At 49.8% G+C, this 16,295-nt stretch overlaps 1 protein-coding gene across 1 annotated transcript; it reads right to left on the bottom strand.

The window, feature by feature from the left end:
• Positions 1 to 352: 352 nt before the first annotated feature.
• Positions 353 to 8,652, bottom strand: LOC134556297 (G-protein coupled receptor 35-like). Its single transcript, XM_063408689.1, has 2 exons — positions 6,096 to 8,652; positions 353 to 1,916 (listed from the first exon to the last, which is right to left on the bottom strand). Exon 2 carries the CDS (start codon positions 1,877 to 1,879, stop codon positions 947 to 949), a length of 933 nt encoding a protein of 310 aa, XP_063264759.1. The 5' UTR covers positions 1,880 to 1,916; positions 6,096 to 8,652; the 3' UTR covers positions 353 to 946.
• Between the last annotated feature and the right edge of the window lie 7,643 nt (positions 8,653 to 16,295).

Below are 16,295 nucleotides of genomic sequence, written 5' to 3' on the forward strand. Positions count from 1 at the left end.
AATGAGTTTATTATGGCTGCCCTTTTATAGAAGGTTTGAGTTTCCTGGGTTTAGGTAGCCAGTTGTTGGGATCTCTCTCTGCCCAGACCTCTGGCCAGTGGTGTGTCTGCATCTAGGCTTGAACAGCCTGAGGGTCCCTGTGAGTTCACATCTGTCCTATCATTGTTCACCTAGGGACTTGTTTATCAGACTAGGAGAGCCAAATTGGTTTTTCTATTGTAGCCAGATTTATCTGTCCAGCTACAGGCGAGCAGTACTGTGACTGCAGTGCTGCAGGGAGGAGCAGCCCTGCAGGGATGGCTGCTCTCAGGAGGTGTCTCTGTGCCTGGGCTCAGTAGGGCAGCTGGACTCAGCTCTGAAAGCTGGACTTTGTGCCTTTATGGCATTGGAAAAGTGTTGCATTCATCCCAAAAGTGTTCCTTCACACCTGTCTGACCTGTTGAGTTGAAGGGGAAGGAGGTCAGGACAGCCTAGGCTGTTTTGTAGGGACATGTACTTAATAATAGGCCAGAACCACTGAACAGCCCCCCAACCCAGCCTGCCAAAGGGATGAGATAAATATAAACTGGATTAGTTTAATAATGCAAACAACCTGAAATACACAATAAGGTAAAATGCAATATATACACTTGTACATGTTGGCAAGAAGGATCAATAGATTTTAGCTGCAGAAGGAACTAAAAGAGGTACATGGCTCACCTGTCTTCCTGTAAGAGTAACAAGTAGGTGCTGGAGAGTGGAATGGAGGCACATTAACAAGTTATTACAAACACACTTCTACACATTTCTATGACCTATTTGTTTAATAGAAATATAGAGAATAGATTTCTAAACCTAACAAAAAACTTGCTAGAGAAAAAGAGCAATACTTATCCCAATAGCCCTGAAGCTGTATTTCCTCTTTGTGTTGCAGATGTTGGGGGTGGGATTTGTCCCCCTTTTTCCTTTAGCAAGGCTGTATCTGCAAGGGGTGGGTTGCCTCTGTTTTTTGAGTGCTGGCTTTGGGCTGAAGAAAGGCTTCTTGGAACTCCCTGGTGACAAAATAGTAGCAGACACTGTCGAAGCAGCAGTTGGATGTGGCAATGCACCTCATCACAGAGGAGAGGTTCTTCATGATACAGAGCAGAAAACAGGTAGCTCCAATGCTCTCCATGATGATCCTGACAAGTAGCCCAAGGCAGGCTGGCAGAAAACATACCAGAAATACAATCAGATTTGCATAAATAATGTGTACAGCTTTCTGGATTGATTTATCCTCTGGTGAATTTGTGTTCAGATGTTTCTTGAGGTTCCTGATGACTTCTGTGGAGCAGAAGGTCAAGATTGCTAATGGGAGAGTGAAGACAAAGAAGATGGCCAGCAGGCTGAGAACAGAAGGCATGGGGGTGTGGGTCTGGAGGCAGAGAGGTTTGTGTCTGTGCCAGAGCTGGATGGTGGCACTGGCTATCACCAGGACCCACAGAAGCCCACAGAGGAGGGCAGCCTTTGACGGGGACCTGAAGGTCTTGGCTTTCAAGGGGTGCTTTATGGCAATGTATCGATCAATGGAGATGAATGAAATTATGTAGATGCTCACTAACATGTTGATAAAATACATCATCTCCGTAAATTGGCAGAGCTCCTCTTGGGCTGACTTATTCCAGAGCAAATAAACCATGGAAGGCAAGGTGCAGATGACAGAGAAATCTGCAAAGACTAAATTCATTACATACACCCTGGTTTCTGTCCACTTCTTCATCTTGCAGCAGAACATCCAGAAGGCAAGGATATTAAATAATGCTCCAAAAAAGAAAATGAGGCTGTACAGAGCAAATTCAATGAGGCGAACATGGCGGTGCAGTGCTAGATTTGTGGTGCTGCAGTTGTTGGACACATTCATTGTCCTGAGTTACAGATGTTGTATGATGTCCTGAGACCTGAAATAGGAAAAGACATGGTAAGACCTCTTTGTAGCTGTAAAAAAAGCATATATAAGTACATATGTCCTTTGTTAAAAATGTGAATTTGAGCTTTACAGCGCTGTCTTGCCCAGTCAGCCTGTGTCAAAGTTTGTTTACGTTCCCTCAGTTTATGAGTGTCTCAGGGTACACTTCCAATAGGACATGGCAGACAGCCTTTATTAAATAGGGAGATCTTGAAGTGTGTGAGGGCAGGAGGCAACATGGCACTTAGAAGAGCTCCCATACCTCCTGTGGGCACCTCCTGTGACAATGTGAACACTACTTCCTTAAGCCAGGCTCTGCAGATGATGTAAAATTACCTAGGTTTGGTGTTGAGCTAGGCAGGGACTGTAGCAACTGAAACCAAAGCCTGGCACAACCTATAAGGAAAAGCTCTTCTGTCAGTTCTACTGGTTTTGGATTCAGATCGGGAGTGAGGGGCTGAGAGTGCATAGCAGATGTCACTTGATAGAAATCCTCATGCTCTGGGTCTAACTGAGAAGGTCTCTGAGCCTTTGCACCACCTCGTGAACCTGGAGCTCCTTCTCCAAGCTGAGGAAAACAGCTGAATCTGCATTCCTGCTCCCCAAAGGCATGCTTGAAACCCTAAGGGAGAGAGTGAGGGATGCTGCTCCCCACCTTGCCAGGAGGGGAATGGGGGATGAAAAGATTATGCTCATTTTAAGCCCATTTTTTCCAGGAGAGAGTATGAGTCTGCAGATGCAAAGCAGAAAGCCACACCTGGAAGAGGGAACACCATTGCAGAACAAGGAGCTGGCTGTTAAGGGCTGAATTAGATGGCTCCTGCTCCAGGCAGGCATCCAGCCACCCTCAGAAATCCATGTCATGAGTAGTAGCTGTTGAGCCTCTGCCACACTGGCTGCAAGAGGTTTTGCAGGAGTACTACTTGTGTAAAGAGTGTGAGTTCATGGGTTGATAAGAATCATCTTTCAGCAGAACACATCCTGTACAAAGTGACTTCATGTGACGCACATGGAACAGTTCTCCAAACTGGTGATTCTGAGTATCTGTCACATCTGCTTGCATCTAAATGCACGTCAGAAAAACAAAATAACCTTTCAATATAAAATAAGTGTTTTACCACTCTAACGGGAGAGTGAAGTGGAGAGGGATCTTGTGAAATCCTGTAGCTTTCAGAGACGTGGGAAGGGACACCATGTCTGCCTGGTTAAGCAGTTATTTGTCTCCACAGTAATGCAGACTTTGTGGCCAGTTAGTGAAGGCACTGCCTGCAAAACCAGAATTCAGTTCTGAAGTGACTGAAAAATACAAAAATAACTCCGTTCCTGGGGGGATATGTAAGTGGCACAGACAATAACAGACACTAATGTGTCTGCTGCACAGTTCTTGTGTGCTCAGGACTGGGTTTCCCAACAGAGGCTTGCTGCTCACTGCCAGTACCCAGCGAGGAAGGGGACACTCATCCCCAGAGGAAAACCTCCCTGAACTGTGGAAAGGAGCAGCAGGGAACTGCCACTGGTTATGGGCACTGGCTATGGCACGGGGCAGAAGTCTGACAGCTGCACTGGTGCCCAGTGTTCTTTTCACTGCCCTGCTCTGCACAGCCAGTGGCAATGCTGGACTGCACTGCCTGCGGCAATGCTGGTTGCAGTGCCAGCGGCAATGCTGGTTGCAGTACCTGCAGCAATGCTGGTCTGCACTGCCAGCAGCAATGCTGGTTGCAATGCCAGCAGCAATGCTGGTCTGCACTGCCTGCAGCAATGCTGGTTGCAGTGCCAGCGGCAATGCTGATTGCAGTACCTGCAGCAATGCTGGTCTGTACTGCCAGCAGCAATGCTGGTTGCAATGCCAGCAGCAATGCTGGTTGCAGTGCCAGCGGCAATGCTGGTTGCAGTGCCAGCGGCGATGCTGGACTGCACTGCCAGCGGCGATGCTGGTCTGCACTGCCTGCAGCAATGCTGGTTGCAGTGCCAGCGGCGATGCTGGACTGCACTGCCTGCAGCAATGCTGGATTGCAGTCCCAGCGGCAATGCTGGATTGCAGTGCCAGCGGCAATGCTGGTTGCAGTGCCAGCGGCAATGCTGGTCTGCACTGCCAGCGGCAATGCTGGTCTGCAGTGCCAGCGGCAATGCTGGATTGCAGTGCCAGCGGCAATGCTGGTTGCAGTGCCAGCGGCAATGCTGGTCTGCACTGCCAGCGGCAATGCTGCTCTGCAGTGCCAGCGGCAATGCTGGATTGCAGTGCCAGCGGCAATGCTGGTCTGCAGTGCCAGCGGCAATGCTGGATTGCAGTGCCAGCGGCAATGCTGGTTGCAGTGCCAGCGGCAATGCTGGTCTGCACTGCCAGCGGCAATGCTGGATTGCAGTCCCAGCGGCAATGCTGGTTGCAGTCCCAGCGGCAATGCTGGATTGCAGTGCCAGCGGCAATGCTGGTTGCAGTGCCAGCGGCAATGCTGGATTGCACTGCCTGCAGCAATGCTGGTTGCAGTGCCAGCGGCAATGCTGGTCTGCACTGCCAGCGGCAATGCTGGTCTGCACTGCCAGCGGCAATGCTGGTTGCAGTCTCAGCAGCTCTGCAGAGTTGCAGCACAGGCAAACCACCCTGCTGCGCTCTGCAGCATCAAAGGGCTCTGGCCAATGCTGCCTTTGGAGCTGCAGGCCTGGCCCAGTGCAGTTCCCAGCAGCAGGGCTCACAAGGGCTCCAGGCCACAAGGCAGTCCACAGGCTGGAGGGAGGATGGAGGAAATGAGTAGAGGGTTTAAAGCAGGCCAAAAAGCATTGATAGGGTATGACTGAGAAAAAAAAAAGAAAAAAAAAAGAAAAATCTTTAAAGAGATGCAGCTTGACCAGCTAGCATATCCTGTGGCTGCTGGAAATGCTTCATGTGGGGTACATTAAATGCCTGCAGCATCAGAGGGATAGGCAGCAAGTTACAGCTGTGGCAAAAGGATGGAGACAGCTGTGAAACAGCATCTTGCTGCTGCTCCTGTAAGACCAGGAATGAACTGGGGCTCAACAGACAAGGTCCCCAGTATGTGCAGGGTGTCCTGCTAACCCCACCATAGGCTGGGGAGAACTGTCCAGCAGCTGTCCCCCAGCACAGAAGCTGGTGACCATCTGGGGAGGAAGGCCCAGGCTGGCCTTGTTTCCTCCAGCAGCTCAAGAAGCAGGAGGCTTCTGCCAGACCCTGAACAGAGAGGCTGGAGAAAGATATGCAAGGCAGAGGCTGAGGGCACAGTGGATGTTGCAGCAGCACTGTGGTGACTGCATCCAGTGTTCTTCCAGTGGGAAAGCAGCAGCACTGAAGGGACAGCCTTGCATGGAAAATCCTCCTCCTTCCTTCTGGGGAGAGCTCAAAAGTGAGCAGGCACCAAGGGCTGAAGGGTGAATATGGAGGGTGAAATAAAGGGTGAATATGGAGGGTGAAATGGCTAAGGACAGCATGGGAGCCCTGGTGGGCAAGGGAAGGAACCTGGAACTGAGCAGACGGAGAGCAGGAAGGAAAATGGGGGTGAAGTCAGGTACAGCCCAGCATCTTCTGCATCAGCTGCCCTCAGACCTGCCACCTCCATGGCAACAGCCCTGACTGTCACCAACTCACCTGTAAATGGAATGGGCAACTCTCAGCAAATATTCAATGAAAATGCAGCACAGGTGTGAGAACAGACCTGGGCAGGGCAGTACTTCCCAGAAGTTTTAATGTACCCACAGCACTGCTGGCCTGCCCTGGGTAGGAGCTGGGCTGCGGGGAAGCGTGGCCAGAAAGAGTGAGCAGGCAAACTGTCCCCATGGCAGAGGAGACCCTGGTGAAGGCCCTGCCATGGTAGTGAAGTGAGGAGTTTTTCCTCTCTGTTTCCAAATAGCATAAAGAAATCTGCAAACTGCCTCTCCAACCTTGCTGCTGTTGTTTACACCTCTCTCAAATGCAGGGATCTAAGGTACAGCAGTATTTTCTTTTCTTTTTTGAAACTTGTGTTCTTTGAGCATACCTGGGAGTAAGAACAGAAACAGAAAGGCTCAGAGATCACAACCTACCCCATGGGCTCCTGCCTGGCAGGGGCCTCACTGCCCTGCACAAACCACGCTCAAAGCCTCCTCTGCCTCCCCCCAGGCACTGCAGGACCCTGCTCGGAGCTCCCAGCCAGCAAGAGGGGAGGAAACCAAGCGATGTTACCTGGAATTTACCGTACAAAGTCAGCAGCAGGTGCTCCCCGAGGCAGGGCAGGCAGGGTCTGTGCAGCCTGAGCAGGGAGACCGGGGCTGGAGGACAGGCAGGGGCTGCCTGTGCAGGGCAGTGCCTGGCACCAACAGCTCCCTGCTACTTGAGGGTTTCCATAGCACCTCCTCCTCCTACGTAAGAGCAGACTGCACATCAGTCAGATTTTGAATGCCAACCTTCTGGTCAAATCAATGGTGGCACTACTTTACAGTGAGCTCTGGTGCCTCGCTGCTCTGCAGTTCCTAAAAGCTGTGTTCCATGGCTAACAGAGATGTTCTGCAACTGGGGATTTGAAATGCCGTGCTGAAGTCTAAGCTAAGTAAAGCCCGGAATACCTGGTCTGAATCACCCCACGCAGCTAGAGGTGCCCCTGAGTGTTGAGTTGTGCTTGCACAGCTCTGGGCATGGAGGTGGGCACACGGAGCAGCTTGGCAAGCAGTGTAGGAAAGCCTCCCAGCCCTCCTCAAATGCTCCACTCAGATGGTGCCCTGGGTTGGGTTTGGTGCCTGGGGCATGGATGGAGAGGGTCATGATGGAGCCAGCATTAGGGCTCTGGCCTGCACCCCTGTTTGAGCACAGCTACAGCCAAACCACCAGAGAGCTCCAGATGGCAACTAAAGCAAGGCCTTGGCACCTCACATGGGTGGCAAAGAGCTTCACTGGTCAAACTCTGCATTACAGAAGTGGAGGGGACAGGCAGAGCTGTAGGGCCCAGAGGGCTCAGTAATGGGCTGTTTAATTGGTGTCACTAATCAGCTGCTAGTGGGGCCTTCTTCACTGCACACTGAGCCCTGGTACCTGCCAGCTGTTGCACTGCTTTTTTGCAGTGCTGCATCGGTGGTTGGCTGCTCTTCAGTCAGCACGACGGGTGCCCTCCTGGCCGTGGGAGCTGTGAGAGAACAGAAGAGGCTGCCTGGAGCTCGTGCCCTCAGGCACTGCCGTGGCGAGTGAAGGATGGCAGGATGCCCCATGTCCCTGCCTCAGGAGGCACTGGGTGGCACAGGCAAAGGAAGCGCTGCAGCACAGCTGTCAGACGAGGCTGTGCAGGGGAGAGCACCAGGCACAGGACCCTGGAGATAACATCCACTTGCTCTGCTCCACCACAAGGCTTCTGCAGCTTGCAGCCATCCCATAACCACAGAGATGTGCGTGCTGATCACAGCCCTCAGGAGACAAACAGGCATCCAGAGTCCTGGGCGTGCCTGTCACGGGAGGAACAGCCAGTGTGTAAGGCAGGAGCCAGGGCAGATATCTCTGAACCACAGGCTGATAAGACCCTTGGATAGCATCTGGCATTTGTGAGGTGCTCAGGAGGAAGGGGGCAGGGAAGCATGGTGACATGAAATGCTGCAGTGGCTCTTTGGGTCACAGTGTGAAAGGGGAGGAGGGTCACTGCAGGTGCTCAGGGACAGGAAAGACCTGTGTGAAGAGAGCCACAAAGCAAAGGTGCTGGGAGCTGTTTGTCTGTGGTAGCTGCAGCTGCATTCACCAGAGAGGCTGATGCTGTGAGATATTTTGGAGTTAGAGCCCACGGTGGTGGCCTTGTTCACAATCACTGAGGCTGGAAGGAACCTCCTGAGGCTTTCACCAACCCTTTGCTCAGAGCCATTGTCTGAATCCATGTCCAGTTTGGTTTTGAACAGTTTGAAGGATATTTCCACACATTCTCTGGGCAACCTGTTCCAGTGCTTGATCATTCTGAGATTAAACTTTCTTTATGTTTTAACAGACTTTCCTATATTTCAGTCCATGCCTTTTGCCTCTTGCCCCCTCAGCAGTGTCAGGGAGAGGCCAGGAGGCAAAAGGCACAAACTGAAATATAGGAAAAATCTGTTTAAACATTAAAAAGTTTACTCCCTGCCACTAGGTTTTTATACACATGGATCAGATCCTTGAGAGACTTCTCCAGGCTGAATAGTCCCAGCTGTTTCATACAAGTCTGTCTTGGGTTGAAAAAGGTAACCAAAAATGTGTATTCTATTTTCATCTGTTCAAACAGGTTGGGAGATATTGTTCTTAAGAGGGCGGATGCCTTATGTTAATGGGACACCTGATAACACCAGATAAGGCAGTGCCTTCTTATCTCTTCCTCCACCCATCCTCCTCCGAGGGACATCACCTGTGAATGGGCCATTGAAGGCTCTCACATGACTGATAACATCACCTCATCCCATTGGGAGATGCTCCACCCAGCGGGAGGAGCCAAAGCCTTTCCACTGGGATAAAACAGCAATCCCAAACACCAATTTTAGCCTGTTTTCCACTGAATGCTTGGAGGAAGACCAGATCCATCTTGCCAGCACTGGACCCTTTGTTCTACAGGATCATCTCTACTTCACAGAATAACATCTGTTACTCCAGGAGGATTTATTTGGACTGCTTCCAACACCCAGCGTGTCAGGTCATGTCTGTCAGGGTTTTCAAGGACTTTTGTTTGTTTGCATGTTTGGGTTTGTTTGTACTACTGCATTTGTATTTTTAATATTCCTAGTAAAGAACTGTTATTCCTATTCCCATATTTTTGCCTGAAAGCTCCTAATTGCAAAATTGTAATAACTTGGAGAGAGGGGTTTTTACATTCTCCATTCCAAGGGAATCTCCAGTTTTCCCTGACAGATACCTGTCTTTCCAAACCAAGACAAAGTCCCAGCTCCCTCTCCTCATACAAGAGATATTCCAGTTCCTTAATCATCTTTGTGGCCTTTCCCTAGACCTGCACCAGTAAGTCCAGGTATTTCTTGTACTGGAGGCAGTGGTAGGCTGAGACAGTCTCGCCAGTACTGGGCAGGAGGGCAGGACTCACATCCCCAGAGCTGCTGGTAGTGCTCATCCTCAAGCAGCCCCAGCTGCTGTCACCTCTCTCTTCTGCCGTGGCACACTGCTGGCTCACCATCAGCCTCATTTCCTGCTGGAGCCCAGGTTCTCCTCTGCCAGGCTGCTTTCCTGTGGGCCAGCCCCAGCTCCAGGTGTATGGAGTCATTTTTCAGCTGAAGGAATTGTAGGGACTGTCCTGCAGTTCTCTGGATGCTCTTTCCTGCCTTTCCTGAAGTGTGAGGAGACAGCAGTGTTGAAGGGAGGAGCATACCATGAGTGTCAGCTCAGGTGTAGGCCTGGCTGTAAAAGGTGAGGAGATAGGTGAGCAGCAGTGGAAAATCACCTTGTGCCACCACGATCTGCAGGGGCTGCAGTTGATGGTGGGGACTAAAAAATGCCAGTGTCAGAAGGAGATGGAACTCAGCCTGTGGAGCTCCAGCTGACTTGGAGGTGGTGACCTAGGAAAGGGCCCCAAGAGGGGTGTAAACCAGGGAGGTGAGGTGGCTGGGCAGACAAGACCATGGATGTGGGACAGGGGTGGATACAGGCTGGCCAAACTGTCCAGACTGATGAGCTCCACCTCTGGACCGGGGACACATGGCAGTAGAGGACCTGTGGGATGGTGGCAGCCAAGCAGCACTGGGGGGAGGTCAGGCTGTGACAGTGGCACCTGCCTGCAGCCTGGGCTGCAGAAGGACTCATTCCCCCATGGAAGACAGGAGAAGGCTGCTCATGCTGGCTCTGCCTGAGCACCTGGCATTTTTTACCTGTCTGCTGCCAAATCTCAGTGCTGGGAGATGCTTGACTGGTACAGATTACATCTGTTTGTGTCCTGCTAAAATACAGTATGCTAAGTAAGACTAAACAAAGTGGGCTTGGTTGTGGTGTGGAACAGGGGCAACACCTACAGGGGATGCTGCAAACCTTCACCAGCCAACCTGGGCAACCTTGGAAGGTACCTCCTTTTCCATGATGGCAGGGCAAAAACTCTCTTAAACTTGGTTTGGGTTTTTTTCCCTTTCCCCTCCCTCAATCATGAGCATCTCTTTCCTGTATAATCAGTTTGAAAGGTCACTTTGTGGTCCAATCCTTTGAGTTTGGAAGTTCTTCACCTTCATGAATATTCCAAATTCAAAGCTTAATTTAATTTATACTTCATGTTCATATGTCCAAGAAGGAGGAAAACAAGGATGGGCTAAGGATGGCAGTGTTTGCACAGCCAGCCATGCTTTATTCAGGGTGGGCTGCAGCAATACCCACCTGTACAATGCTGTAAAAATACATCCCACAGGTGCCTCTGTTTTGAATTATTTTATGTATGACTAGTCCCGTACTGGACCAAATCCTCAGTGCTCTTCAGGCTGCACTCCAGCCTATCCAGCCTCATTGTGTTGATGCTGTAGACTCACATCACTGATTTCCCAAGAAGAAAAACTCCCTTTTGCTCTCTCTCTCTCCCTCTCTAAGAATCATTTTGTTTCTGAGTGCCCTGTGTTTGAGTGGAGACATCTAATGCTTCCAGAGCTCCACTAGATATTTTTTCAGCACTCTCCCTCAACCACAATACACTCAGAAAAAATTTGAAAAAAAAAATGGGGTTTGCTAATGGGAATCAACAGAAGAGAGTGGAAGTAGGTCTGGTTAATTGTAACCCACACTCTGACCTTGTCTAGTCCCAGGAGAGCAAATCAATTTATCCTTGGCTTTCCCCATAATTCTGTAATTTGTCTGTAGTTATCCTCCCCATCTCTGCATTTGGACAGGAGCACTTTCAGCCTGGGAGAAGCATCACTCCTGCAATGTAGTACATGAGAGTGTTAGGGGCTTCTGCTGATACTTTTGGTCTTTGCCTATGGAACTGCTCTTTGCTCCCAGTCTTCTAGGCATTACTTGCACAGACTAGGCTGAAATGTGTGTATGCTGAAATAAAAGTGCTCCTAAAACTCACTGGATTCATCACCCTTCTTCCTCCTGCTTATTTTTCCACTTGCCTTCTAAGCCCCATTCCATTTTGTTTTTCATAAATGTGGATGAGAATGAGCAGTTTAGCTCAGAGGTTTTTAAACTGGGAAACTTTTGCTGCAGGAGGCAGGGAAGCCATCAGAGGGTCCACAGAGGTATGGGGAGGGGAAGTGCTCCATAGACACCCACTTTTCAGAAAGAAAATTACCCCAGCATTTAGGACCTAGAAATAACCTAGCAAAGGAGAGGTGATAAATTAGATTCAAGTTGGTCTCACCTCATTTGAAAAGGTGATGATGAGTCTGTACTAAAAATTTGCTCTTACATCAGACCTGTTTCCATTTCCTGAAATGGAAAGCAAATTTAGAAATACAGTTTAATAATAACTTTAATAAATGGAAATTTAGGAATAGTGATTTGAAATCACCCTTTGATTCAGTATTTTCAGAGAGCAAATGAGATAACTGACTAGAAAGGGAGGTTTGGCAGAGAATAATCATGCCAAGGAGTTACGTTTTGATTTCTTCTAATTACTGCATCTCAGAAAGCCACCCTTTTTTTTCTGATGGAGAGATGAGCCATGCAAAGAAAGGCCACAGAACAGCACAAAAGAACGGAAAATTCAGTGTGGTAGCCTGGTTAGTGACACGGTGATGATGGCTGATACAGCATCTGTGTCACAGCATGGCAAGGGGCACACACAGCCACTGCTGCCTGGCAGGGCTGGGGTTGGGCAGCCAAGGGAGGAGGAAACCTGGAGCAGAGCGTTTAGAGGAGGGTCCCTGAAGGACCTGGACACAGGGTTCACCTCTCCTGCATCCTCACCACAGAGCACTGCAAGCACCTGTCCCTGTCCCAGTGAAGATCAGTGTCCCACCAAGGATTAAGTGGCTAAAAACTTGTTCCCTACCAGAGCTACACAGGATCTGTCAATACTTCCAAAAGCACTGGGGACAGAGGGCAACCAGCTAATGATGACAAATGGGTTTTGCCTTCTTTTTTGCCTTCTGCAAGCTACAGAGCATCAGCATAATAACATTGTGCCATTGGAGCAACAGGGCTGAAAGCAATGACACCATCCTGATCCTGCTGGGTGGTGTGATCTGTCTGTGCAGTCGTAGAAAATGTTATATGCCAGTGATGGGATGCAAGGGTAAGCTTTGCAGCGACGCACTGTAGATTTAAACAGTAAGTTGGTCATGTTTGCTTTGCTTTTCAGGCCAGGGAGCAATATAAGCATATCTATAAATGCCTATAAAAAATATCTATTGTAACTTTTCCCCTTTGCAGGGCTGTGCTGACACACTGTGCTCTGAGAAGAAAACAGAAGAGCACAGAACATGAATTTGGCTGAAAAACACATTTGTGACATGTGCATGTTTCTCACTTGCATGGACAGGAAGCAGGGAAAATGTGGTTTGGTTAGGTCAGCTCCAGCCTCTGACACTGGAATTTAATTTTGAGCTTGGAAATCCTGGTTTTCAGCATCTCACAGTTAAAATGTCTGGAGCTGTGTACCCATGGAGAGCCACTTGTTTACACCAAAGCATTTTCACTCTTAGTTTATCACTCTGTTATCCAACCACTCATCAAAGGTAAGAAATCGACTCAGCATGACACTTCCAGCCCCCTGGCCTCCTGGCAGACACACCCTTTAGCCCAGAGCCCTACAACACTGACAGCTCTGCCAGCATACACAGCCTTTCCATGGGCCTCTGACTTCCAGACCTCCCTGTTGTCTAGGAAAATAAAAACCCCACAATTTGGGTGGGAAAATTGTCCCCAAAAGGCCCCCTGTGGTGGTAGTGGTGGCTTCCCCACTGAGCGAGCAGGGGCTGTGCAGAGCAGTGAGCTCAGGGCATCAGGGGCATGGCAGGAGGGGAAAACCAGAACCCCATAAAGTTGTGCTGGGTCCCATTCAGCTGCCAGGTTCACCTGGTGCCAGGGTCTGTGTCTGCTTTGCTCCATGCCTTTTCTCCTTTATCACCACAGCTGCAGCAAGGCAGCAGATTTCCCCACAGCTCCTTTGTGTGAATATCTCAATGCAGGTTCTAGATGCCACTGATACAGCCCCTGAGTCTGCACATAAACAACCCTGCCCCTTCTCGTGCCTATTTAGGGCAGGGCTGCCCTTGGTGCAAGGCAAACCTGCCCAACTTTTGTGGCTGCCATAGTGACAGTAGCCCCTTTACCCTTATTTGGGTCCTTGCCCTTCACCTCAGTGGCTGAAATACTTTCAGTGCTTTAAAATACTCGTTTATCACAGTATTGGTTGTTTTGGAGAAGAAAACACCTCCTGTGGGAGGCTGGTCCTTACGAAGCAGCACAGGTATCTCCTGACCTGCCTGTCCAGCAGAACACTGAAGCAGGGATGTGACCAGCCTGCCCAGTTGCTTCCAGAGCCCTGGGGTGGGTTAAAGCCCTGAGCCTTCCCCAGCACACCAGGGCTCCCCATCTGAGAGAACCCATCTGGGGTTCTGTGCTGGGAGTTTCCATCTGCTGTGCATGTCACCACTGCTGCACACAGAGCAGGCCCTGAGAAAGCCCCCCCTGAAACCTGAGAGAATCTGCTGCTGGTGCTGCCTGAAATGCCCTGCCCCAAGTCACGCTCTAATGCAATACCTACAGAGAGCAGCCCTTGGGGCATGCTGAGCAGGGATCTCTGTTCACACATGTGCTGCTCTAAGCTGCTTATTGTGACTTCAGGCTATTGCTTCATCCAACTGCCCCTAAAATGTGCATTATTTCCTTCACTGCATCTGTATCTTTCTGGCATTTCAGCTGAGGTGTCGGTCATACTCACCTTGAGCACAGGACAGTGTGTCCCTCACACAGATGAAACCTCTCATCTGGTAGTTCTCCTTCCCTCCCTGAGGTAAAAGGTCAGGGAAAAATCAGCCTCTTCTGCTGGTATTACCAGACACAGATGTGATGTTTATTTTTTGCCTCCTAGACCTCTAGGTTTAAAAACTCGCAGGCATAGAAGTAACCTTCCATGACTTGCATTAAATCTCAAAGCAATTTCCCAGTTTGCTACAGAGTGACAGAGTTGTCTATTGGTTTGTTGAAGTCCTGGGTGCCTGAATCTTGGGTTGGTATTCCCAAGATACGTTGGTTAAGAGTCTTTTTTCCTTGAAAGTCCGAGCCAGAAGCAGAAGAACAAGTCTGAGTTCACCAGCTCAGGTTTCTCAAAGTTGTTTATTATTACTTATCCCTCAGTTCTTTCAGCACCCTGCCAAGGTCTTTGCTGCAGCAAGGGCATGAGGCAACTGCCCCCCGGTCGGGAGGGCCCAGACCTTTTGTACCTTTTCTCTGACCCAAACATCGTCCACAACATATTTTTTATTTACAATTAATCACCAATACCTACTACCTATGTTAGACATGTCACTTCTACCCTAAACCAATCCCCTGTGACTCACCACTGTGGAAGATGGGGGACAAGGACAAGAAGAAAGAAGGACAGGGCCACACCCTGATTCCTCCATCCTGCCTTCCCTGAGTCCATTCTAAGAACTCCAAATTCTACATTTGCACCCTGTGACAAACTAACTACTACTTATATCATATCAAACTCTTGTGGCTTGTAATTCTTCGTACAAGGTTGGCAGTTTCTCCCATGGGCTGAGATCAAAGACAGTGTCACTTTGGGCCCTGTGCCAGGGTCCCAGTCCCCCCTGCCAGGGTCTCAGACCATCCAGGGCAGCCAGAGGGATGCCCTGGACTCTGACACCTAAACACCTTTCCCATCAAAGTGCCCCAAATCCTTCCTTGCCCCAGGAAGGAGGATGCTGATCCTGCCTGGCTGTGAGCAAACACCTGCCACCTCAGCCCTGTGTGTGTTCAGGAGCCCCCCAGCAGCCTCACAGGAGGAATTTCCCTCCTGTCCCTGTGCTGAGGGGCTGGAGCAGGGAAGGAACCAGGGTGAGGATAGAGGGGGCTCTGGGCACAGCAGGATGGGGAGCTGGGCCAGGCACCTCCAGCACCCAGCCTGCCCCAAGCCCTCCTGCCCTCTGTGAGCTGCCGCTCCACTGCTGTGTTCTGGTCCCTCTCACACCAACATAAACACACAGTGACAATTTATCAGCCAGACAGATATATATCCTCAAACAGAAATACCCAGGACCAGTGAATCCAAGAAAAACCACATCCTCTCAGGGAAAGAAACAGGGAGCAAGGAAGAAATTATTTGCTCAACTTGCTTATATGTTTAATGAAACCAGTCATGGTTCCTCCTTTCTCTTCCATTCAGTTACATTAATTTCAGTGTAAGCCTTTTATCTCAGGAAGTCTCTGCTTGATTTGCTTTCCTGATTGCAGATCAGTGTTGCTTTTCCTCTAAACACTGATCAATCTCCATTTTGCTCACAGCCAATTTGCAGTGGCTCTGCCAGGATTTAATACTATTTTTCTTATCACCCTCCCAGATGCTATAATACCCGAGGTGACCAGAAGGTTATAGTCAGAGGGAAAGGGTGTCTGAACTAGGTGTCTAAAGGTAATTTTTTAACTTTGTATCATCATTTTCAGATAAGACAGTTGGTAAGTGCAAGAGTTTACACCCCCAAATTCAGATTAGCCCCCCACTGTGTGGGCAGATCTTGTGACAGTGATATTTCCTCTTGACATTTCAGCACTTGCAGCTCCCACAGCCTCAAGCCTCTCTGTGGGGAAAGATCCCATCCCTGGGAGGGAGGCAGGCCCCCTGCTTCGTGCAGGAGCACCTCAAGTCCCAAACATGGTCCAGGCTGCTTTTAGGTGCTCCACCTTCATAGAAAAACTAATTCCCACCTGAAACAACTTGGGGTTTGAAATTGCCAGTTCTGAAGAAACCGGCATCACCCTGGTGAGTCAAAACACAGCCTGGGCAGCCCTCCCTGTGAGCAGTGCTGTGTCTGCTGGGCTGTGTCCCTGCTGAACTCAGCTTTGGTACCTTCAGTTAAAGGGCTTTGCTGACAGTGTTAGATTTGGCTGGGAAAACTGATGCTGAAATTATTTTTAATGCAGCCAAAGAGAGGAAACAGGTTCATCTGTGGCGTTAAGGTCTGTCTGGAAGGTGGCCCCTCAATACCACAAGAATCAGGTGTGAATAACACCAAGCTGTGGGGTAATTCAGGGATTCTATTCTGACTGTTTGAGCTGGTTATTTGTAAGAGCAGCGAGGGTGACATCTCAAATCCAGGTTGCTCTGGTGACAGCAGGACCCACGGCGCAGCAGGGACTTGGGACTGGGACATCGTTTGCACAGAGCTGCTGGAGGACCTTTTAAATGCTTGCAGCAGGACAAGACCAAGTTAAACAGTAGGTCCAGAATTGTTCTTGGGTCTGGCTGTGTGCAGCTGAGTCCCCCAGGACACCCTGGTTGTTCACCCCCTACCC

This window comes from Prinia subflava, chromosome 11, assembly GCF_021018805.1.
Source record: "Prinia subflava isolate CZ2003 ecotype Zambia chromosome 11, Cam_Psub_1.2, whole genome shotgun sequence".
Classification (NCBI taxonomy): domain Eukaryota; kingdom Metazoa; phylum Chordata; class Aves; order Passeriformes; family Cisticolidae; genus Prinia; species Prinia subflava.

What these genes read in the sequence shown, in the direction of transcription:
- LOC134556297 (XM_063408689.1), bottom strand. Translation starts at nt 1,879, where the DNA reads ATGAATGTGTCCAACAACTGCAGCACCACAAATCTAGCACTGCACCGC.